Genomic DNA, 26,716 nt, shown 5'->3' on the forward strand with positions numbered 1-26,716 from the left:
GGCAATTAAAGCGTCTGTTAGTCCGGGTGTGGAGTCAGTTAAGCTGGAACTAACCAGCGCCAGGCAACAACAATTCCTGCACACATAATGTTTTTTCTGTAGTGACTGTGCCAGAAGTGAACAGGCATTCTACGGAGGTGGCAAAGAATGACACATTCAATCTATCGCAGCACCAAGCAAAAAAGTGGTTATTCACCCTCTGCTCAAAAAACCTAACCTTGACCTTGACCTCATAGTAAACTACCAGCCAGTGTTGCACCTTCCTTTTATCTCGAAAATTCTCAAAAATATTGTTGCACAGCTGCTAAATGAACACTTAGCGTCTAACAATCTCTGTGAACCCTTTCAATCCGGTTTCAGGGCAAATCACTCTCCTGAGACAGCCTTTGCAAACATGACAAATGACCTATTGCTAACTATGGATGCTGAGGCGTCAGCCATGTTGCTGCTACTTGATCGTAGCGCTGCTTTCGATACCGTCGATCATTACATTCTATTAGAACGTATCAAAACACGTATTGGTATGTCAGACTTAACCTTTTCTTGTTTTAACTCCTATCTTACTGACAGGATGCAGTGTGTCTCCCATAATAATGTGACCACGGTGTATGTTAAAGTAACGTGCAGAGTTCCACAGGGTTCGGTTCTTGGCCGTGCACTCTTCAGCACCTACATGCTGCCTCTAGGTGACATCATATGCAAATACGGTGTTAGCTTTCACTGTTATGCTGATGACACCCAACTGGACATGCCCCTAAAGCTGACCAACACGCCAGATTGTAGTCATCTGGAGGCATGTCTAAATTAAATTAAACAATGGATGTCCAGCAACGTTGTGCATCTTAATGCTGAGAAAACGGAAATGCTGATTATCGGTCCGGCACTTATATAATAATACCACCTTAACATTTTGCGCAGCCTTTGATTGCATTTATTTAAAGGCCTACTGAAACCCACTACTACCGACCACGCAGTCTGATAGTTTATATATCAATGATGAAATCTTAACTTTGCAACACATGCCAAAACGGCCGGGTTAGATTAGTAAAGTGCAATTTTAAATTTCCCGCAAAATATTCTGCTGAAAACGTCTCGGTATGATGACGTTTGCGCGTGATGTCACGGATTGTGCGGACATATTGGGACACCATTGTGGCCAGCTATTAAGTCGTCTGTTTTCATCGCAAAATTCCACAGTATTCTGGACATCTGTGTTGGTGAATCTTTTGCAATTTGTTTAATGAACAATGAAGACAGCAAAGAAGAAAGCTGTAGGTGGGATCGGTGTAATAGCGGCTGGCTGCAGCAACACAAGCAGGAGGACTTTGAGTTGGATAGCAGACGCGCTACCGTGAGTACGCAGCTTTGGCTTCCAAACATTTGATCACTTGCCCGTACGTGCGTGCCGCTATGTGCATGCCACGTACGTAACTTTGGGGAAATATATGTGCTGTATGAACTTTACGGAGGTGAACGGTACTTTGGGCTGTGGGATTGAGTGTGTTGTGCGGGTGTTTGAGTTGTATTGGTGGGTTATATGGACGGGAGAGGGGAGGTGTTTGTTATGCGGATTAATTTGTGGCATATTAAATATAAGCCTGGTTGTGTTGTGGCTAATAAGAGTATATATATGTCTTGTGTTTATTTACTGTTTTAGTCATTCCCAGCTGAATATCAGGTACCACCCGCCTCTCACAGCATCTTCCCTATCTGAATCGCTTCCACTGCCCTCTAATCCTTCACTCTCACTTTCCTCATCCACGAATCTTTCATCCTCGCTCAAATTAATGGGGTAATCGTTGCTTTTTCGGTCCGAATCGCTCTCGCTGCTGGTGGCCATGATTGTAAACAATGTGCAGATGTGAGGAGCTCCACAACCTGTGACATCACGCTACTTCCGGTACAGGCAAGGCTTTTTTATCAGCGACCAAAAGTTGCGAACTTTATCGTCGATGTTCTCTACTAAATCCTTTCAGCAAAAATATGGCAATATCGCGAAATGATCAAGTATGACACATAGAATGGACCTGCTATCCCCGTTTAAAAAATAAAATTTCATTTCAGTAGGCCTTTAATATTTAGAAAGCTAATTAAATAATTAAATAACATCCATCGTCATGTCTTTCATAATGATAGTGAACGATAGGCAAAATCCCCCAAAAAGCTAATTTCCCCTTTCAATCAATCAATCAATCAATGTTTATTTATATAGCTTAAACCTTCTTATCACTTGAAGCTGAGGAGAGGATGGATAGGACAGACTTGTCACTCTTAATTTTGGGGCAAATCGAGTAGAGTCGCTATTTTGCGACATTAATCTATTCCTTTTGCACACTCTAATAGTATTTCTGATCCCAATGGCAGGTATGTTATCATCACTGGTCAAATTTCCAACACCTCAGTAGCCCTTGTAAATGTTTATGCTCCCATCTATGACAATGACACCTTTTTCAAATGTCTTTTTCTGAATCTCCCTGACTTGTCAATGTACTATTTAATATTAGGAGGAGACTTTAACTCTTGGCCGATCCCCAGCTTGAACGCTCATCACCCAAGACTTGCTTACCATCAAGGTCTGCTAAGTTAATTCAGTCTTTTATAAAATAATTTTCTTTTTCAGACGCTTTTTTAATCCCTCCAAAAGGCAATGTTCCTTCTTCTCTAACGTTCATCACACTTTCACCCGCATTGACTACTTTCTAGTTAATATTAAATTACTTTTATCTATATGTAAATATGATGCAATTGTTATCTCTGATTGTGCTCCAATTTCAATGGAATTATTCTTTCAAAACCTGCCAACCCCACGTGGACCATGGTGCCTAAATATACGATTACTTTTAAATGAGAACTTTGTGGATTTAGTTTCTGTACTCTGGGAGGCGCTGAAAGCATACATTAGGGGGGAGATAATATTCTATAGAAATTATGAGAAAAAAAACTCGGGAAGAATAAGTTGACTAGTTTGACACAACACTTATCTTTGTTAAATAACTTGTACGCCACCTCTCAAAACCCGGACACTTTTAAGGAAAGGCTCTCTCTACACGCTGATGTCCTTGCGACAGACCGTGCTACTGAACAAATACTTGGTTCAAGATCTCAGTTTGATGAACATTGTGATAAAGCTGGTAAACTACGCCAGATATCAGCATCCAATTATATTCTGATTTAGGTATAGTTACGGATGAACATGAGATCAATAATGTATTTAGGAATTTCTATGCGTCCCTCTACTCATCTTGTCATTGTTCAACTCCTGAGCTTGAGCATTTTTTTTTGCCAATCTGGACATCCCCCCGGTTGATCAGTCTGCTGCAATAGAGTTACAGAGACAAATTACTGCTTCGGAATTAAATGTTGCAGAGTTATCACTACAAAACGGACAATCCCCAAGACCAAATGGCTATCCCCCCAGATTTTTCAAAAAAAATTAGGCATAAACTCGCCCCCCTATTATTGGACATGTACAATAAATTGTTTAAATCTGGCCGCCTCCCGCAAACGCTCAACCAAGCTTCAATTTTCTCTACTCATGAATAAAGGCAAGGACTCTTTGTTGTGCACTTCGTATCACCCTATTAGTCCATTAAATGTGGATTTTGAATTATTATCCAAACTGCTGGCTTTCAGCTGGATACTGTTCTCTCTTCTATTATCAATGTGGATCAAACCGGTTTCATTCGGAATAAGCACTCCTTTTCTAATCTTCGACGTTTTATCAATAGATTGTATGATGTGCCTGCTCTTAACACTAGAGAGGCAGTGATATACAGTATATGGAAGCTGAAAAGGCATTTGACCGAGTGGAGTTAAATTATCTATTGTATGTCCTGAAGAGATTTGACATTGGCAATGGTACTATTTTATGGATTAAGCTTTTATATTCATGTCCTATATTCAATAAGAATATTTTCGCCTTTACCGTTCCACACCACAGGGCTGCCCCCTGAACCCATGGTTTTTTGCTCTTGCCATTGAGCCTCTGTCAATAGCGCTTTGTACCAACCCGCTTATTACGGGCATATGTAGAAACAATGTGCAGGTGAAAGTCTCTATCTATGCAGATGACCTCCTTCTATATGTCTCGGACATCTCCGTCTTGGTCCCGGCTGCCTTAGGAACTCGCCAAGCTTTTGGACATGTGTCTGGCTACAAATTGAACTTGGGTAAAAGTGAAATATTTTCGATAAGTGATGCTGCTAAGAAATATCCTCTGCACAATTTTCCCTTTAAAACTGCCTCGCAATGTTTCACATACTTGGGCGTGCAGGTCACACGCTTGCAAAATTTTCCTCAAGCCAACTTCCTTCCACTGTTCAGGCGCTGTACACGTAACTTTTTTTCACTAGTAGTACAGGTGCTACTAAATGAAAACAACTTAAAATTTAGTAACAATATGAAATGTCTTAAACTTCACAATTTCAATATTAACACTCAAACAACGTACACATGGGTACTAATACATATAGACACAATACCATCATAAGGCCTACTACAACGCTCAAACACAGAATATCCATTTACTGTGCTCGTATTGTTGCTAACACGAGTGTAGGGCTGGGCGATACGGATCAAAACTCATATCCCGATATAGTTTGGCCCGTAAATTAACCCATAAATGGAAATATTTGTTTATGTAACTAAATATCTCCACCATGACTTGATTTTAAATTTTTTAAACTGACGGGGAGCCCAAATACACAAAAACAGGAACCAACAAGTTGTGCATAATAGGATCCCAACTTAAGAGGTGTTTAGAGATAAGAAAACAGAAAAAGCCTTGAAATTAATATAAGAAAAGTCAAATATAATCTCCAATCTTCTTTAAAAAACATTTATTTATGCTCAATTCTTCAACTAACAAAAACATAAAAGAAGAAATTGTCTAATGAAGTGCCGTGGTTTAAACGTCAGCAGCAACATGAAACAAATTGACCTTCAAAAATAAACATTATTATAGGACATACACACAAAGATTTTAGCGAGGAACACCAACCTGCCAACTGCTTCATGATGCTGTGTGACAGGCTGTGTTCTGAAAATTACTTTTAAAAAGTTATAAATTATGGTTACTTGTTACTTTACCAAAAGAGTAACTGACTTACTAACTAAATGAATCTTAAATAAATGTAATTAATTACTAGGAAAAGTAATTATTGCATTACTTTAAAAAAAAACTGAAAAAAACAATTCAAATATCTGACATAATGCAGTTAAGATAAGTTTCAGTATGTGCATCTGTGAGTGTGCCTTTTAAAAGGCGGTGCCTGTTGCCTAGTGATGTGTGACGTCAGCGAATCTGAGTTTGAGTTGTTTTGTTAGCTTAGCAGGTTAGCAGCGGTAGTTTGTGGGGCTCTGACGGCTCATTCAAGATTTAAATTCTCTCATCAACCCCCACAATGTGTCACCTGTTATCCCCTCACCTGTCCTCTGTAAACGTTTTTTAAACTTCTTCATTGACAAAATCTCTGCACTCAGACCACCTGACACCTCTGCTCCTCCTCTCCCTCCCCCGCTTGCTTTTTTCGAGGAGTTTGAGCCTATCTCCTTCCCCTCCCTCTCGTACGCAGTCAAACACCTGCGGCCCACATATTGCCCATCAGATAGCCTTCCCTCTCGCCTTCTCAAAGAAGTCCTTGATTCAGTTGGCCCAACTATTTTATGGTTGATTAACACCTGACTCTCCTCCGGATATGTCCTGGCCACTTTTAAGCATGCTGTGGTGCAGCCTTTAATTAAAAAGAAAAACCTCGACCTCTCTGTTCTTTCTAAGAACAGGCCCATCTCTCAGTTACCTTGTCTGTTCAAAATCCTTGAGAGAGTAGTTTATGTCCAGTTACGATCTTTTCTAGCTATCAATAGCATCCACGAGAAATTCCAATCTGGTTTCAAAACATCTCACAGCACTGAAACGACACTCCTTAGAGTGCAAAACGATCTGTTTCTGGCCGCTGACTCTGATAGTCCTGTGATCCTGATGCTCCTGGACCTCATAGCTGCCTACGACACGGTGGATCATAGGATCCTACTGTCACGACTGAAGCAGTACGTGGGCATCTCAGGTGTAGCCCTAAGCTGGTTTCAGTCCTACCTAACTAACCGGAGTTTCTCTGTGCAACTAGGAGCCTTTCTCTCCTCGGTTGCCCCCCTTACCTGTGGTGTTCCTCAAGGGTCAAACCTAGGTCCCATACTCTTCCTACTGTATATACTACCTTTAGGTGAAATCCTGGTCAATCACAATGTCTCATTCCATTGTTATGCCGATGACGTTCAGATCTACTTGCCTCTTAAGGCCACAGGACAGGTCGCACTTCAGCCATTGCTTGACTGTCTGACTGACATTAAAGCATGGATGAGTGCTAACTTCCTCAACCTTAATGAGAGCAAGACCAAGAACATCATCTTTGGCGAAACATCTCCAGTCTCGTTTGTCAGTGCTCTAGGTCCTCTGGGTGAAAACATCCGGTCCTCCGTGAGAAATCTCTGAGTGATCTTCGATAGTGCCTTCAAATTCACCAAACAGGTCAGCTCAGTGGTTAGTACCAGCTTTTACAATCTCAGAACCCTAGCAAAGACCAAGGCCTATCTCTCCCAGAGCGACCTGGAGCCTGCTATCCACGCCTTCATCACACACCGGCTAGACAACAACAACTCACTGTACGCTGGCATTGATCAGGCATCACTCCGCCGTTTGCAGCTTGTGCAAAACGCGGCTGCCCGTCTCCTCACCAGCACCAAAAAACGCGAGCACATCACCCCAGTCCTGGCCTCACTCTACTGGCTCCCTGTCCATCACCGCATTGATTTTAAATTACTTTTAATTGTTTTTAAATCCCTAAATGGTCTGGCCCCACAATACCTGACCGAGCTTCTGCATCATCATACCTCGTCTAGAGCGCTAACGTCAGCTGACCAAATGCTGTTGGCGGTCCCCAGATCCAGGCTAAAGACCAGAGGGGACAGAGCCTTTTCCCTTGCCGCCCCTAAGCTCTGGAACAGCCTTCCCCTCCACATTAGATCAGCCCAGAGCCTGGGGGTCTTCAAAACCCTTCTTAAGACCTACCTCTTCTCGCTGGCCTTTGACCTGAGCTGAGTCCGCCCATTAGGCCACCATTTCTAGTCCCCCCCTACACTCCCCCCCCACCCCTTCGCTTTAGTGATCACTTTCACGTTAATCACTTGTACATTTGTTTATGGTGATGAGTATATTTCAAACATGTTTTGGATGGATTTCTTTTAGGAGCAAAATGTGATGAATTCCCTATTCCCACATGTGCGACAGGTTTTTTTTCTTTCAAGCCGCATAGTCTAGTTAAGTCGCATTCACACCGTACACGCATGTTGTTCTCCATAATCCTGGGAGATTTTAATCGCTGGTCCTTACTTAATTTATCTACGGTGACTCGTGTCAACTCTGTTCAAATGAATGTGCTTCCGCGATTTTCCCATTTGTTCCAGTGTAAACTACTTTTTCTCCCTCAGTCCTTCCTTCGTAAACTATAATACATTTTTGACTTAATTTGGAATTAAAAGACTCACAGGTTACGTGAACAATATTTAGAGAGACCCAAATCGTCAGGACGATTAGCACTACCAAACTTTAGGTTTTACTACTGGACCACCAACATTAGAATTCTTAAATATTGGCTGCAACATGAAGCATTTGATTCCCCCCCATTATGGCTGCTTATGGAAGCAAGCTACTACTCAGTGGCCTAGTGGTTAGAGTGTCCGCCCTGAGATCGGTAGGTTGTGAGTTCAAACCCCGGCCGAGTCATACCAAAGACTATAAAAATGGGACCCATTACCTCCCTGCTTGGCACTCAGCATCAAGGGTTGAAACTGGGGGTTAAATCACCAAAAATGATTCCCGGGCTGCTGCCCACTGCTCCCCTCACCTCCCAGGGGGTGAACAAGCGGATGGGTCAAATGCAGAGGACAAATTTCACCACACCTAGTGTGTGTGTGACAATAATTGGTACTTTAACTTTAACTTAACTCAACTAAACCAGTATCTCTTAGGGCTCTGGTTTACTCTCCCATTCACTCTTCTACTTCTACTTTTATGAAAAATTATAAATTGGGTTTAGTTGAAGCACTATTTTGGCTTACAGACTACTTCTAGTCTTGCACCCATTACTGCTAAACATGCTTTCCCTCCTTCTTTTGTTCGTAGTGCCTTTTTAAGATGGTCAAGTCTGGGGATGAACAACAATAAAGATGTATACATTGACAATATGTTTGCCTCTTTCCAGCAACTTTGTGATACATTTTCACACTTTTTTAGTTATCTACAGATCCACAGTTTGGTTCGTAATACTTTTCAAAGGTTTACAAACCTACCGACTGACACTGTTTTAGATGCTTTTTTGACACCACTTCCGACTTTAAAAGGATCAATTACATGTATTTACAATCAAATTGTTCATTTACGCCCTGAATCTCTGAATTCACTTAAGTCATTTTGGGAGGGTGACTTAGGAGTGACCCTATCTGTGGAGAACTGGACATACATTTTAGTTAGAGTTTATTAGTCTTCTATTTGTGCTTGACACAGCCTTATTCAGTGCAAGCTAATACATCGTACCTATTATACCAAGGTCCAGCTGGCTAAGATGTACGACAGAATATCGGTATTATGTGATCGTGTCAACAAGCTCCAGCTAACTTAATTCAAATGGTTTGGATTTGTCTATCCCTGTGAAGTTACTAGACTGAAATGTTTAATACTTTGTCTTTGGTAATTGGCGAAAAGATCGAACAGAGTCCTCTAAGTGGACTATTTGGGGTGGCCCCTCTGTCATCTTCTTTTAGCAAAACCAAAAAGGAATTGGTTGCATTTACTACTTTGTTAGCTTCAAGACTCATTTACTTAATTGGAAGGCTCCAGCGCCTCCCTGCCACACCCGTTGGATATGAGATACAATTTAATTCCTTAAATTAGAGAAAATCAAGCGGACATTGAACGGTTGTTCTGTCACGTTTCAGGAAGTATGGGGTGTTTTCCTAAAATATATCAAATTTAACCCCGATTAAAAAGTAATTGAATATATAGTGTAATTATATGATAATTGATGAGCCTTTTGTCTGCTTTTGTGCATTGCTGCACCGTGTTCGAGATATTCAGGAGTGCAGTTGTCTGTGGCTTCATGTCAATATTTGCCTATACTTATTTGACTGATGCATGTTTTCTTTAATTTTGCTTTATAAACATTTTTTTGTGGGTTATTAGGTGGGGGGAGAAAAAACAACATTTGACATGTGTTTGATTATATTTCTGGACTGTAAATGTCAAAATTCAATAAACAAATGTTTTTTTTTTTAAAAGACAAAAAAATGTGACCGATTCAACTGCTTTGACGTTTGACTGGAAACTTTTTTCACTTCTAAACGATAGCTTGTACTGAAAAAGTCAGAGCATGTTGTGTTTGACATCGATATTTGTCATCGATCTAAATGGAACTAAGACAAGGGAAAAATCCCCGAAGTGTGAAATCATTTTGATCTTATAACGCCAAATAAGGTCATTGTTTGCTATTTATCATTAACCACAGTTGCATGTTTCCTATCCACTTTCTGCACAGCTATTTGTTAAAAACAAAAATAAAACAATTGTATTTGCCAACCAATAATTGTTGGCAAATACAGGTTTAAATGTAGTGATTGTTTTTATCCAAACACACGGCTCCGTTATTAAAAACCAACACAGGGTCAGTGCAGTGTCTAAAAGCTAGTGAGTGTGCCACACACTCATTGAGGTGTAATTTAGCCATCACTAGAAAACGTAAAGATAAAATGTTAATGCTCAATGAGTGATAAAATAAAATAAGGTAAAATATTCTACTTTAAAATATGTTTTTAAATGTATGTAGGCCTAAATCTCACTTTATTTAAATAGCCGTGCGATTGTTTGCTATTTACATTTCATCTTTGTTTTGTATGTCCTTTTGCATTCTTCAATGTTTTCTTCTTGTTTTCATACCAAGATGGCACAGCGAATGGCTGCCACAGTTCTGAGCTTTCTCTTAGTTGTTGCATTGTTCTTTTGTTACTTGCATTGAACAGGGAGAGCACCGTCTACGACGCCAAATTCCTTGTGGATTAAACATACTTGCCAAATAAAGCTGATTCTTCAGATTTTTGTCTTGAAGGTTTTCCACATATTCTATTCTACAGGTATGCTGCTAATACACAGTCCTACAGAGATCAAAGACGCGTACCACATCTGGAAGGGTGAGAGGGTTGTACAGGTAGGTGGTACTCACTCGGTCACAGACACCAGGTTGTCCTGGGATGCTAACCCCTCATCGCGAAACTTGTGCCCTGGCAGCAGTGGTGTGGGCATCTCTGGCTCTTTCCTGCGAGGTAAGTGGAATAACCTCCATGGCGAGTGAGTGTGGTCATCTTCTAGTTGGATCGCTGCACCCATGTACAGAGTGGGCTCGTTAAGCTCTGAATAAGCAGAGGCTGAAGGGTGAAGGTGTGAGGAAAAGTGCTGAGTCAGATCTCCTGGCCCTACTGGCTCCTCGTCACAACCCTTTCGTCTACCCAGGCACGACTCTAGGGGAGGCTGGTAAAAGTGTTGATTGTTGGGGGTGGAAGGGTTCTTCATACCCTCCCCGGACTCCTCGCTACGCTCGCATGGATGTGGGCTAAGAGGTGGGGGTTGGGGGGAGTTGACTGGGTCTAATGGTCCAGGGATGACCACTCCGTTACTGAGTTGAGAGTTCTTTGGGATGCTCATCACATCTGCTGAACGAATACTAGAAAACCGTCCTCCATCTTGAGTGCTCATTCCAAGTCTTTGGTCGGCTGTTGCTTCCGAGTCCACAGAGGCATCATCACTGGTCAGACTTCGATGATGGAAAGGAGTCTGGGGTCTTTTCTGCTGCTTGTCACTCTTCTCTGGCTTCTCTCCAGCAGCTTTGTGCTTGGTCGGAGTCTGTGAGGCCTGGCCCGCTGACGGAGCTTGCCCCGCATTCCCGCCTATTCGCTGTTTCACTGATTTGTGTCTGGAGGAGAAAAGACCGACAAGAGAATTTGATGAGACGTGGAAGCACTGGCTGGACAAACCAAAAGGCCAAGAAGTGTCAAACCACAAGCAGGGTTCTTACGTGATGCTTTGTGGAACTTACAAACCTTAATAATTACAGCAATGTATGTCAACATATGCTTGACATACATTTGTGTAGATCAGGGTTGGGCAATTAATTTTTACCGGGGGTCGCATGAGCAACCCGAGCACTGCTGGAGGGCCACATGGACAATATTTCAATTGAATTTTGCTCAACATTATTTTTGATATACACTGTAAGATAAATAATAATAATAATAATAATAATTAGTAATAATAATAATACTTTCATTTAACCTAACTTAACTTTATACCAAAAGCACTGCTTTGGAAATCATTTGTACCCCTTTCAGAGATCACATTTAGTTCCCCTTAAACATCCTCATGTTGCACAATGAAATGTAAGCATAGGATGAAGTGTGCATTCCTGTAACTTTCTCTAGTAACAGCATTCCATGATTAATATAAATAAATTAACATTAATAAATAAATTAACATTAATAAATAAGCACACGTATGACTGAGGAGTCATAGTGTAACTTTGTGTGGTGTTTGAGTTGTCCGACTTTCTGTGTGGCCATAAACGCACCAGTGGTTTAGTGGTATGCGTGTTGGTGACAGATGACAAGTTGGTTTTGGCCTGGTTTGTACGGCAGAAAATGACTAGTTTTTCAAGATAGAAGTGTTTTACTCATGTTTTTGGTGTGGTTATGGCCGAATATAAACAGTTTTGCTCAATAAAGTGATCTATGTAATTCCTGGCCTCGAAGCATCTCGATAGACATTACAATAATTGAACGGTGTTCAGTTGAACGGTGTTGACGAACACCGTTAGGACCGCTTGTTGTCACGGTCACTCAGAGTTGCATTGCAAAATTACACAGAATAAATGTGTTTATTTTGTTTAGAATTCAGATGGGATTTGATTTGGTGCGCGGCATATATTTGCTGTGCGCAGAGGACGCTTGAGCAGTGCGCAATTGTGCAGGCGCGCACCTTAGAGGGAACATTACTTGGCAGTCCATGTCTTGTTGAAAACACGGCATTCGTCATCAACTTTTCTCTTTTTAGCGTCCCGTGTGTAAACCGTGCATCACTTGTCGCTGTGCACCTTCACTCACAGGTTACACACGGACATACGCTCATAAATAACACTTTTCAAAATAAAAGCAGCACAGTTGTATTGCGCGCACGACATAGATGTTTTTTCAACTTTATTTTGTAATTTGTGATTGCAGCTGTTCACATTCACTCACAATCACACACGCGCATACGTCCACACGGAAGTAATACAAATAACGCTTTTCAAAACAAAAGCACCGTTGTATTGCACACTCGACATAGATACTTTTTAAAATTTATTTTGTAATTTATGATTGGCCTCACGTGTGCCGGACAGCGACGCACAAAGGGCCGGATGTGGCCCGCGGGCCGCAGAATGCCCAGGTCTGGTGTAGATGAACAAAACATCTACACCTTACATTTGTGTTATTGCTGACATAGCAAATTAGTGTATTATCTAATAATGATTCTCATTAACTTATGTGATTTATAAGCTACTCTATTTATAAATCGATTGCTTTCATCTTGTCTTCTCAAATAGATACACTACCGTTCAAAAGTTTGGGGTCATCCAAACAATTTTGTGGAATAGCCTTCATTTCTAAGAACAAGATTAGACAGTCGAGTTTCAGATGAGAGTTCTCTTTTTCTGGCCATTTTCAGCGTTTAATTGACCCCACAAATGTGATGCTCCAGAAACTCAATCCGCTCAAAGGAAGGTCAGTTTTGTAGCTTCTGTAACGAGCTAAACTGTTTTCAGATGTGTGAACATGATTGCACAAGGGTTTTCTAATCATCAATTAGCCTTCTGAGCCAATGAGCAAACACATTGTACCATTAGAACACTGGAGTGATAGTTGCTGGAAATGGGCATCTATACACCTATGTAGATATTGCACCAAAAACCAGACATTTGCAGCTAGAATAGTCATTTACCACATTAGCAATGTATAGAGTGTATTTCTTTAAAGTTAAGACTAGTTTAAAGTTATCTTCATTGAAAAGTACAGTGCTTTTCCTTAAAAAATAAGGACATTTCAATGTGACCCCAAACTTTTGAACGGTAGTGTAAGTAAAAATGTCTTGTTTTTTGTAAACGAGAGAAAGGGACTTTGAATACATTACTTAAGCTACTATTAAAATCCAACAAAAGAACATGGGAACACGACAACCATTTAATACACACGGTTAATGCTACATCCTGTATATATGGAAAAACACACCATTATGACCAATAGTTGAAAGCATAGAATTACCCACATATACTGTAACTTATCAAAAGCTTTGGTAAAATCATCAGCTCCCCTCCTCGGTAACACAAAACACCACTGCAAGAACTCTCAACAGCTGGCACAGAAACTAAAAAAACATAACTCTTAAAAATGATGAAACATTTATATCTCATTAAGTCATCTCATTATTCACAAAAGCCCCGTAGATGTAACCCTTCATATTGTCACAGAAAGACTTAAATAAGACAGAACCCTTAAGACACGCATAAACTTGACATTAAATGACATCGCAACTTTACTGCATTTTGTCTCCAAATCAACATACTTTCAGTACAACACTGAATTATAGACAGAAGGAAGGTTTCGCTGTGGGAGACCCACTATCCGCAGTCATGAGCAATTTTTTTCATGGAAAACTTGGACAAAAAGGCCATTTAAACTGCACCCCCGCAATACAATACATTCTTTAGAAGTGTTATGTAGACGACATATTAGGAGTAACACAGACTGGACACACACAAGAGCTTGCAGATCACTTGAACACAATAAAAAGCACATGAAGAAGAAACAAACAGGACAATAACATTTCCGGAAATAAACTTACACCATAAAGAAGATGGCAACATTCAAACCACAGTATATAAAAAACACACATACGGACCACTACCTTCTCTGGATTTTAGAACATCCCACTGTACACAAACGCTCGGTAGTCAGAAACCATTACAACCGCTCGCATCATAACAAATGAAAAAGATAGACAGGAGAAAGAAAAACACGTCCAACATGCTCTTACATGCTGCCAATATCCAAGATGGGCCATAGAAAAGGGAAAACAACAAGTAAGATAGAAAAAATAAGGAAACGCAAATCAAAAACAAAAAAATAAAGATACGATAACACAACTATACATCAAAGATCTAACAGAACCCATACAACGCATACTTGAAAAAAAATCAAATAAACACAGCAGTAAGACCATACAGAAAACTACGACAACAATTTATACACCCTAAAGATACGATAACACAGGATAGGAAATGTGATGTCATCTACGAAATCCAATGCAGAGCATGCAATACAACATATATTGGAGAGGCCAGGCGACTTTCGGCACCCGAAAAAAAGAACACAATTACAAATGCGAGAAGGAGACAATTGCAAAGTTTACCAGAACACAAAGACAATTAGAACAAGACAAAAAAAAATAGCTATAACAGACCACTGCAGGAGGAACAATCTCCTCATAGACTAGGACAAGTGAAAAGTCATATCATCAGTAACAAATGATGATGGATCAAGGAGGCAATGGAATTCAGGAAGCGAGGGGCCAACGCCATCAACAGGGATGACATGCTTTCGTACACCTTGGATGTTGTCCATCATCGGAGACGCCAGGTCAAGTTTTCCTGACCCGGTCAGCTGTTTTTAACCACGTCACACCAGGAAGCTACAACAGCTCTGACGAAGGCTGAAGTGTCAGCAGGTAAGAAATTTTTTTCAGTGTACATGAATGAAGGTGTGTGTTGCTGGGCCCGACTTGGACATTATCTGGACTGGACCTGGTTTAAAAACCCTTTAAACAAATCTAATTTCATTGACAACCTGGTCTGGTGAAGATAAGGTCCTTTTTTTTTTAAATAAAATAAAATAAGATAAATAAATAAACATTTTCTTGGATAAAAAAGAAAGTAAAACAATATAAAAATAATTACATAAAAAATAGTAATTCATGAAAATGTTAGTGTACCAGCAGCACATACAATCATGTGTGCTTCAGGGACTGTGTCCCTTGCAGACGTGTTGTCCATGTTGTGGGAACCAGAATATTGGTAGCAGAAAGAAACAACCCCTTTTGTGTGAGTGGGTGTGTATGAGTGTGAATGGGGGAGGGAGGTTTTTTGGGTTGATGCACTAGTTGAAAGTGTATCTTGTGTTTTTTTTCTATGTTGATTTAATAAAATAAATACAAATAATTAAAACATTTAAAAAAAATACAAATAAAAAAAGAATTTGTGTCCAAACTTTGTCTGGACACAAGCATTTGCACCTACTCTAATTATATTATTCTATTTTTAATTATTATGTAAATACTATCGCTCTTGTGGTACTCATTTGGCTAAATCTGGGACACCGGGTACTAAATGTCATGTCATCTCATGTGTGCTGCTATGAAAATAAAGTTCCTTGATGTATAATGGGACTGTGAATGTACATTCTGTATGATTGATGTATTTCGTAACTTTTCAACACATCCCATAGACGTACCAGGAGGATTAGAGTTAGGAGAGTGACAAATTTATCGACTTTTGGACACTAACATGAAAAAATGTATTGCTCTTCTCAACGAGCAGCGGGTGCTCCCTCCACCTCACCTAGAACAAGTGCAGTATGACCTCTCAGAAGGCTCGATAAAGTCCCATGCCTCCATTCGCTGCATCCGCTCATCCTCACAGGTTCCATTAGTTACAGCGGAGTACTTTCGTCTGGGAAAGAAGTTAACAACAGTCACAATAATTGCTCTTTTGTCGAATGTTATTCATTTGCTTTACTATTGATTCAAATAGTCAAAAGTACACAACAGTGTGTGTGAGCATTGTGTAACGCTTACTTCATAACAACGCTTGGAGCAATAATATTTTATGTGACAAGCTAACAGCTAACTACTCCTGACATTGTGTGCTTGCACAGGAGGCAACACAACCCTACATGCTCCCAATGTGTCAGATTCACTGATAGTAAACGATACACAAGACCAAGATACTCCCTTTTATGTTTATTACTATGCTTTATATTCTTCTATGTAAGAATGATACAAAACACTAAAAGTTTCATGTGAGTGAAGAGAAGCAGCTTGCATTAGGACGAAGAAAAATGTTGTCTGTCTTTGCATCTTATTTGTATGTTAATGACATCCATTCACCGGTTGTGACTTCAACTTAAAACTGAAACAAGAAATAACGAAACAATACTTAGTTATTAAACAGTAATCATTGAATGAAAATAGAAGCCTAAAAAGAACAATAGATCATCAACCAGTAGATATGTAGGACTGAAAAACGTGTGAGGTGATCTTACTTGTTCTGGACGTGGTTGATATTGCACTCTTGCCACACTCGCTCCACAACCTGACTGGCAAGCCGGCGTGGAACTTTGCCTCCATGGTGGCTTGTTCTGTTCGCACACAGCAAATCCGATGACAAAGGCATCTTGGTCCACTTCTGGGCAGAGTGAGAGTCCACTAGGAGGACAAAGACCACACATACGCTCAACAAACTATTAAATAATACAAGTTACATATAAGTGTTGACCTTATGAAGTATGACAAATACTTTTTAGCACTACCTGTTTGCACCTCCTCAGGCGACGTGGGAGGGGTAAGTGTCACAAGCGACATGGCAGGTTCTCGCTGGGATGCAAGCACTTGGTGACCACTGGAGTAGACAGCAGTACAGTGGGAGGAGGACCCGACAGGGGCCACAACAGGGATGTCTGACTGTGGCACCAGCACCAGGCAGGCTGGGTACACCATCCGCACACCACCTATACACAAACACATAAACACAAATCTTAAGTAGACAGTTTATGACAAGTAAGCAAAACACACACATTAAAGCAGAAAGTAGTATTTAAGTAGTTTCCGCCTCTTGCCATCCAAATCACTGCCGCTGTGTCCTTGGGCAGGACACTTCACCCTTGCCCCCGGTGCCGCTCACACTGGTAAATGATGGGTGGTGGTCGGAGGTGCCGTAGGCGCAAACTTGCAGCCACGCTTCCGTCAGTCTATACCAGGGCATCTGTGGCTACAAATGTAGCTTACCACCACCATGTGTGAACGTACAGTGAATGAATGAATGCGCTTACAAGTTATATATGTGTGTATATATATATATATATATATGTGTGTATATATATATATATATATATATATATATATATATATATATATATATATATATATATATATATATATATATATATATATATATATATATATATATATATATATAAAATACTTTTTACACATGTAAAATTGAAAGTGTAATTTTTACCTTTTTTTTTTTTTAACCCCACATTTTGTAAGATTCGTTCTTCAAAGAACAACACTGCCTTGGTTATTGTACAGCTAGTTTTCCCACGTATCATGCCACGGAAGCAAAATAACTGCAAAATAATCCACTTTCACTTTTATAAAGAAAGTGAAAAACACAATTAAATTCAGGAAATAACTCAATTGCGAAGAACAAAGGTGGCTTTTGTGTGGTTCTCTCCTCAGTTCCTTGCAAGCAAGAGTGTTCAATTAAGTTGAAAGTGGTGTTAAAAGTTAATTTATCATCATTCAATCAATCAATCAATCAAAGTGTATTTGTAAGGGACCTTCCAAAATGACATTGTTGAACAAAGTGCTTTAAAAGACAAGCAAGTTAAAAACAAATAGAAACAGGGTAAATTTAATAGATGACAAGTAAATTAAGACAGTACAGAATCTCATATCTAAAAACGTTTATAATATGTGTGTGTTCAAAGCCAGTTTTCATAACTTGGGAGAAAAAGCAACAAAATAACGATCACCCTTTTTTTATATCTTGTTCTTGGTACATCCAAAGCGGAGTCCTTGATTGGTGGCAAACAGTTAAATATCACTAACGTGTTAATGGTTTTATTGTTATTGGCCCGTGAGCATTCAAGATGGCGCCAGTGTGTACCGGCCGCAGTCTGCCTGCTGTGCTTGAACTACTGTTTATTGGTGTATTATGTATTTTTGGGCCAAAATATACCCAGCTTGCTGGTGTACCAGGCACAAATTCATCTAAATAAACATCATGAGGTGTGTCTAAATCACATTTTTGAGGATGAAGCATTTATACTTCCTCAGTACCTGCTTACCTGCTGCGCTCACCTGACCTGCGGAGAAGGTGAGCCAAAAAGCGACGAAGACACGGAGGACTTCTAGTGAGACTCAAGGCGTACTGGAAGTCTAATCCCGGAATTGTTCTTGTCTTTTCTTCACGCGGATGCCAGGAAACACATGGATACCATGTGGCCCTCACACGTCTGGCCACCTGCCTGCGGCATCTGCCGCTCGCAGCGCCACTGCAGAGACGCCTCCACCGACACCGCTGTGTGGATCACGGATGCCTCTGACTGCTGTGCCGCAGCTCTCCATGGGCTTGCGAGGAACTGACTCTACACCTGAGCTTGCAGAATGCTAGATCGATAGCTATCAAAACACATCTCCTGAATGATCGCTTCATGTCCGGCGAGTTGGATTTTAAGTGCCTCATGGAAATTTGGCAGCGGGAGAATGAGTTATTTCATCTGAACAAGCTGAGCCCTCCGGACTGCTCCGTGTTTGGGAGTCCTTGGCTCACGGGCTGTTTGGCGCTTGTGTACCGGGATTCTTTCTGCTGCAGACTGATGGACACGAACCCGTACAACTCCTTTGAGCTTTAGTGTGTAAGGTTCAAACTCTTTTTACTGTGTTTTAATTTACCGACACCCTGGTCCTATTCATTTATTTCCAGATGAATTTATGAGTTTATTGTCGAGCTGAAGATTCTAATATTTATTGGTGATTTCAATCTCCATGTGGATAACTCCTCGTGTCCCTTGGTAGCCGAGCTGGTATATCTTATGGACTTATTTCACTTTGTACAGCACGTGTTGGGTCCTACTCAAACAAGAGGTCATACTTTCGATTTGGTCATTTCTTTTGGAGTAAACATTGATCAGCTAAGTATTTAAAATCTTTAAATAAGCAACCACTATTGTATTGTATTTAATCTGTCGTTCACACGGAATACTTCCAATGGGAATAAAACAGACACATTCTCAATAAATCTGCAATCAGTGGGTTTTTCTGTTTTTTTGACCAAACTCTCTTTGCTATGAGGATGTTGACACATTTATGACAACTTCAATCACCATTGTCTGACTGTTTTGAACACAGTAGCACCAGCTAAAACACTGTAGGGTCTCATAAGAAACTTTGTCCAAGATTCTTCTTCTTCTTTTCGTGTCTTTGAAGCATGTGGTTGTATGACAGTTTCTCATTTCTTTACACAGTCTTTTGCATTGTCATTGAACTCTGCGAGATCTTTTAAGCTGCACTGGTTGGGTAGCAGAGGACAGACAAGGCAGTGCTGCATCGTGTGGTCCTCTTCTCCTCATTCGCAGGTGGTTGGGCCGGTTTTGTAGCCCCATCTGGCCATAGCAGCTTTTGATTGCCCTGTTCCTGTTCTCAGGCGGTTTAGTGTCTTCCACTGGACCCATGGTGTTTCTGACCCGGGGGGCAGGTCTTCAGAAGGGGGGATTCCCATGTCAATAGGAGGGGGGTCTTTCTCTAGTCTTTGTGTCCATAGCTGGAGTCTGGTTTCTTCCCGAGATGTTGTTAGGGGCTGGACATTACTGAGGAAGTTTCTCCTTGACTTCAGACGTTGGGCTGAGGGTTCACGTCCATAGAGGAGGTGGTGTTCATCACTGGTAGCATTTGAACTCTACTCGGCTGGCAACTTCCCGTCTCACGTCTGCAGGGGCAATGCCAGCGAGGAGATGTAGGTTGTTCAGGTTGGTAGGCTTCAATCAACCAGTGATCAAGCGGCAGGTGTTGTTCAGTGCTGGGTCGAGTTTCTTGGCATGGGTTGATCTCTCCCAGACAGGACATGCATACTCCGCCGAGGAATAGCCCAGGGCCAAAGCAGTACATTTTAGTGTGTGCGCTGTGGCTCCCCATTTGGAATTTGTCAGTTTCCGTAAGATGTTGTTTCGGGAGCTGACTTTCAGTTTGGTGTTTTTGATGTGTTCCTTGAAAGAGAGGGTGCGGTCCAGGGTTACGCCAAGGTAGACATGGTTGGTACAGTTCTCAAGAGGTGTTCCAGACCATTTGATGTCAAGAGGTCGGTTCGCATCCCGGTTCCTGAGATAGAACGAGCAGACTTGGGTCTTCGCAGGGTTTGCGTGTAGATGGTTTTGCTCGTAGTAGAGGAGTAGCTCATCTAGGGCTGAGGTGAGGTTTGCTTCTACCGCTTCATACGTACTCTCTTGAGATGTTACACAGAGGTCGTCAGTGTAGATGAATCGTTCAGTGTTCTGGTCCATTGGCTGGTCGTTGGTATAGATGTTATACAGTAGTGGAGCCAGCACACTACCTTGAGGTAGGCCGTTCTTCTGTCGTCGCCAGCGACTTTGCTTGTTGTTTGAAGTGACATAGAAGCGCCTGTCTTTCAAGAGGACTCCAATGAGGTCTGTGAGTGTCAGATCTTTTGTCATCTCCAGGGTCTTTTTTTTGAGGAGGCGGTGGTTCACAGTGTCGTACGCGGCAGACAGATCGACGAAGACGGCACCTGTTACCAGTCCATTCTGAAACCCATCCTCAATATGTTGGGTGAGATTCAGAAGTTGGCTTGTTGTGGATTTGCCAGGTAGGAATCCAGGTTGTTGGGGGATGATGGCAGGTTCAACAACTGGGGCCCGCCTGTTGAGGATCAGACGCTCAAAGAGTTTATATGGGTGACATGGCAGGGAGATTGGGCGGAAACTTTTTGCATGTGATGGATCTTTACCCGGTTTGAGAAGAGCTATGATTCTGTTTTTTCTCCAGATCTTTGGGATGGTTCTTGTCAGCTTGCAGTTGTTCATCAGGTCGAGGATCCATTTCCGTGTCAGAGGTCCAAAGTGTTTGATCTCTTCAGTGAAAATGTTGTCCTGGCTGATGGCTTTACCGGTCTTGAGGGCATTGATGCTGGTATTGAGCTCTTTAGGGGAGAATGGTTCAGTCAGTCCGGTGGTTTGGGAGTACTGAAGTCGGTCTGCCTTTGGTCTTGGCGGTTTGGTTTTGGATTTTCCATTGAGCAGCAGCTGATGAGCAACTTTGTTGGCAGTGGTGGTATACTGTTGCTGTGTTGGGGTTGACGGGTCATTGCTGTTTTTCGCCGTATCAGTTGTCTCCATCAGGTTTTGCCATTTCCTTTGGCGGCATTCTGATAGGGAAGTCATGAGGCTCTCACCTACTTCGAAGGTGCTTTCAGCAAAGGGGTCAGATTCATAAAGCTGTTGGTATTGCTCATATAGTTTGCTGCTACGGGTATCAAGTCCAGGTATGTATTGAGTGCGGCAGCTTCTTGGGATGTTCTTTCGGGCTGCCTGGTGCACGAGCTTAGTGAAGTTGTCATAGCTTTTGGGGTCCGCTGGGAGATGGGCAATCTTCCTTTCGAGGTCTTCTTGGAAGCAGGCCAGTTCGCTTTCCCGAAGTTGAATCTTCTCAGGAATGGGACAGTGGCTGGGGTGATTGCAGCATTGAGTGTAATGCCAATGGGACGGTGTTGGATTTTTGGCAGGGGCTCTAATACCAGCTTCTTGCTGACTCCGGTGATGTTATGACTGACAAACACTATATCAGGGTTGCATCCTGCTTTCCATCGCCCGCTGTTGAATGACTTTGGTTGTTTGGCATTGTGGATCAGATTTAGCTGGTTTATTTCTGCCCATGCCTCCACTGCATCTCCATCTGCGTTGTTATTAGCATATCCCCATGGTGTGCTGTGGCTGTTGAAGTCTCCAATCACAATCTTTGGTTTTCCAGATGTTGGTAATTCTGGCATCATGAAGGGTGTGAGAAGTGATTTGTAAACTGAGGTGATGGTAATTCCTCCGAGCTCAGCAGTTAGGACTTCGATGTCATTTTCATCGCTCTTTGATGTTGATTCGATGATCAGCCCATTTTTCGCTAGCATGATGCTTCTGTGTTTCTCATGTGGTCTTTTTATGAGGGTGGTCATTCCTTCCACACAAGAGCGAGGGTGTTTAGGCCCACGATGGGTTTCTTGCAGGCAGAGAATATCGCACTAATGCTCTCTGCAGAGTTTTGCAACAAGTTATTCCTTAGTTGCAGAATGTCCTTCAATATTCAGAGATATAATGGTCAATGCTGGCCTTGGGGGCGGGCGTTGACCTCTCTTCACGCTCCACACTGATAGGCTACTGGCATTCGCTGAGGTTCTGGAGATCGCTTGTCTTTCGGCTCGGCTTCAAAGTGTTTGTCCAAAGTGTCCAAGGATGAATAAAGCCATTTCCAGTTTTCGGTAAATGTTGCAAACAGCCAGTTTAATAGTAAAACAGGTTAATCGTTGCATTTGTTGTTTTTAATTATTGCATCCCTTGTTCAAAGTGTGGATAAGGCTGTCACGGTGCGGGCTCGAACCCGCGTTTCCTCGGCAGCTGGTGCTACCGGCACCTCCGCTGGCAACGCGCTCAGACACGCCCCTGCTTGCGCTGAGCGCAGCTTGCCCACGCAGCGACAAGCCTGCAGACAATCACAAATCAACGCACCTGGACCTGATGAGAGGGAGCGGCATAAAGACCAGCGGACCCAAGGAACCTTTGCCAGAACGTCGCTCATCTTCCCAGTAAGCATCACGTCTGGCATTCCCTCCCTTGTGCTTTGCTCGCCTTCTCTGTGCTGTCTCCGTGTCTCCCTTGTTCATGTCCCTTGTGTCTTCCCCGTCATCCGTGATCGTGTCTTACCTCTCGACATCCCTCCGGATCTCTGACTGCCTTCCTCGATCCTCGACCCCTGCTCAGACACGGACTACGCTGCCTCGCTCCTACCCTCAACCCCTTGCCTGTTTACAGACTGCCTTTTCGCCTTTCCCCCTTGATTCAACGAAGGATACATCCAACACTCACAGACAACAACCCCTGGTAACACTTACACAATTAATTCCACACATAGTCTACACCCATTCACTTAGAGTAGCATACACACGCCACGTACTCATCAAAGGTTTAAATAACCGTTGTAAACCACAGTTCTGCCTTGGTTGTCGCCTCCTTCCCTTCTCAGTACATAACAAAGGCTTGAGCAATTGCGTTAGACGGTGCAAACAGTGATGAAGAAATCAATGGCTGGATCCAAATAACTCTTCTAATGTGCATGAAAAATGTTAAGTTTCTTGCTACATCCCAAAAAGTTTGATATCATAATGTTAAAAGGACTACAAAGCAGAACTAAGTAAAATAGACTCACCAACAAGGACCTCTACAGAGGCCAGAGAATCGTCTTCCCAATCCATGTCCTCCAACACACCGTGCTTGGCATTGGGACTGATGGGATAAAACTGGTTCCACTCCTCAATCAGCTTCTTGGTGGGGGAGTCTGACATCTTGAAGGACTGGCCGGTCAGCGTCCCGTTCAGCCCAAAAGGACTGAGGATCACTGTTGAGACATATACAAAGGACAGACAGACACTGTGAACAAATCTTTTTTCGCTTTTTTTATGACCGCCTTCCTTCCATCTTGATTTGCAAAGTAATCACACATTCAATCCTATTTGCCCTTATTATTTCCTACATGTCTTGTTTGGCCTTTACTCGCTTCATTGCTTACCTCTTTGAAATAATATCCGCCCTACAGTTTAATCCTTCATATCCTCATAATATTTCCTTTGTTTCCTCCTTTATACGCTTTGCTTCCCTCGTCCTTCTGCCATCTCCGGCCTATTCCGCAGCACGCTGACCTTTCCACAGCAATCCATGCCCAAGTCAGTCCCAGTGGACTTGCCAAATACTTACAGAGCAATCCAGACATCAATTATTGGCAAGTGGCAGCCTCTCAGAGGCCATAAACAGAGGCTTATAAACAGAAGCGTTCCTCGACAAACACACTTGACTGCAGAGACATATGGAGCCACAAAGACACCATCAGACTGCTATAGAACAAACGTCTATCAGCCTATCGACGTACTGTTGTAAACTACTATTCATAATGAACTACAGTATATAAATGCTTGATAATAATATAAATACCAACAACATGCACACGCACACACACACGGTATATTTTGGCTTGCTATGCATGCACTCTCTCTGCATCTATCATATGTTTTCAGTGGCAAGGGGTATAAATGGTTTTACTAACAGACTGGTCGTGTGTGTGTACGTGCATGTGTATGGGTATTTTTATATATGTATGTATAGTATTTTTACACATACATTTTCTAGCACTTTGGGATGCCGTGTCTACAAACGCTTGGCTGTATCTTATATACAAACCCCAAAACCAGTGAAGTTGGAACGTTGTGTAAATCGTGAATAAAAATAAAATACAATGATTTGCAAACCCTTTTCAACCTATATTCAATTGAATAGACTGCAAAGAGAATATATTTAATGTTGGAACTGAACCTGTCTCCCATTGAACACGTGTGGCGCAATATAAAGCCTATAATACCACAACGGAGACCCCAGACTGTTGAACAACTTAAGCTGTACATCAAGCAAGAATGGGAAATAATTCCGCCTGAAAAGCCTAAAAATTGATCTTCCCAGTTCCCAAACGTTTACTGAGTGTTGTTAAAAGGAAAGGCCATGTAACACAGTGGTAAAATGTCCCTGAGCCAACTTTTTTGCAATGTGTCGCTGCCTTTAAATTCTTAGTTAATGATTATTTGAAAAAAAAAAAAAAGTTTCTCAGTTTGAATATTAAATATCTTGTCTTTGCCGTCTATTCAATTGAATATAAGTTGAAAAGGATTTGCAAATCATTGTATTCTGTTTTTATTTACGAATTCCACAACGTGCCAACTTCACTGGTTTTGGGCTTTGTATATAAACATTGTCAATACTACATGTACATACTTCATTAGGGTTGTGGCTATAGCTAAAGTTGCGCGATAAAGACTAAATAAATGATATCAATTTGGCTGATCACAAAGCTTGAAATACCACCGTTATATTGTGATAATGCATGTTGTTGACACATTCTAGCTGTGTCCTGCAAATGTAACAGCAACAAGGCGTCTTAATGTAGCGTCATTGGGAGCGGCTAATGTCCCTCCACAATGTAGCTTCTAAATCACTAATCTTCTTCTCCGTAGTGGCAAATAAGCTGTGTTTCTTACAAGTGCCAACTTTTTTGCAATGTGTCGCTGCCTTTAAATTCTTAGTTAATGATTATTTGCAAAAAAAAAAAAAGTTTCTCAGTTTGAATATTAAATATCTTGTCTTTGCCATCTATTCAATTGTATATGAGTTGAAAAGGATTTGCAAATCATTGTATTCTGTTTTTATTTACGAATTACACAACGTGCCAACTTCACTGGTTTTGGGTTTTGTATATAAACATTGTCAATACTACATGTACATACTTCATTAGGGTTGTGGCTATAGCTAAAGTTGCGCGATAAAGACTAAATAAATGATATCAATTTGGCTGATCACAAAGCTTGAAATACCACCGTTATATTGTGATAATGCATGTTGATGACACATTCTAGCTGTGTCCTGCAAATGTAACAGCAACAAGGCATCTTAATGTAGCGTCATTGGGAGCGGCTAATGTCCCTCCACAATGTAGCTTCTAAATCACTAATCTTCTTCTCCGTAGTGGCAAATAAGCTGTGTTTCTTACAAATACTATTATCACTGGAAGATTAGAGGACAAGGAATAGCTACAAATATATGCCGTAGCAGGATAAAAAAAAAACAGAGCTAACCTGTAAGCTATGTATAATGTAAACAGAGAAGGTCGGCTGGATACAAATAACAAGTAACGATACCAAGTATGGTATCAGTATATGGTCGATACTACAGTAGATTTATTTTATTTTATTTTTTTTTTCACAAAATTGTTTGTCTTTTTTATCATTGTTTACAATTTAGGAAATAAGAGCCAAAAGTAGTTTTTTGTTGTTGTTTTTTTAATAATTTTGCACTATTGATTCTATTATCAATTTTGCATGTAATAAAAGGGAATATGTAAACAATATAATAATATGTAATTTATATTGTTACACCACTAAATTTAAAGTATCAGTATGAGCATTGCTTTGACCACTACTGCTTCTGTAACTACTTGGTATTGGATCCATCCGTGCATACATTTTCTCCTGCTTGTCCCTCTCAGGGTCGTGCGGGAGTTTTTTCACATCATAAAGTAACCAACCATTAACAGTAAATGAAAATATAGATTAATAATAGTTTTGATAAAATAATACAACTGGCAATGATGCAATATGTTACTGCATAGTTACTGCAGCTAAATCGGGGACCTTTGTAACCTGCTTTGAAATAATTATATTTTCATTTACATACCAAATAATATATTGGGATGTATACTATCATAGGAGGATGAAATATATATCGCAATATAGATTTTAGGCCCTAATCCCAGCTAATTTCGGGACTGGTGGACAGCCAATAACAAGACACATAAATACAAACAGGCATTCACACTCATGGACAATTTACATTCCCAAACTGACCTCAGATGAATGTTTTCATGTGTTAGAGGAAGACCGAGTATGGAACTATAACAAAAGATGCTAACACTACACAGAGATGGAATTTT

General features: G+C 41.2%; 1 protein-coding gene across 2 annotated transcripts in view; it reads right to left on the bottom strand.

Annotated features, from left to right (window-relative positions):
- The window catches only part of med13a (mediator complex subunit 13a), a 205,552-nt gene that overhangs the window by 57,366 nt on the left and 121,470 nt on the right, over positions 1-26,716 (bottom strand). For both annotated transcript variants that reach the window (XM_062048448.1, XM_062048447.1), the window contains exons 5-9: positions 23,396-23,584; positions 16,717-16,914; positions 16,450-16,612; positions 15,747-15,857; positions 10,269-11,015 (exon numbers count right to left, since the gene is read on the bottom strand). In XM_062048448.1, coding sequence (XP_061904432.1) covers positions 10,269-11,015; positions 15,747-15,857; positions 16,450-16,612; positions 16,717-16,914; positions 23,396-23,584 — 1,408 coding nt within the window. The remainder of the gene's footprint in view (positions 1-10,268; positions 11,016-15,746; positions 15,858-16,449; positions 16,613-16,716; positions 16,915-23,395; positions 23,585-26,716) is intronic.

This window comes from Entelurus aequoreus, linkage group LG05 (genome assembly GCF_033978785.1).
Source record: "Entelurus aequoreus isolate RoL-2023_Sb linkage group LG05, RoL_Eaeq_v1.1, whole genome shotgun sequence".
NCBI classification, from domain to species: Eukaryota; Metazoa; Chordata; class Actinopteri; order Syngnathiformes; family Syngnathidae; genus Entelurus; species Entelurus aequoreus.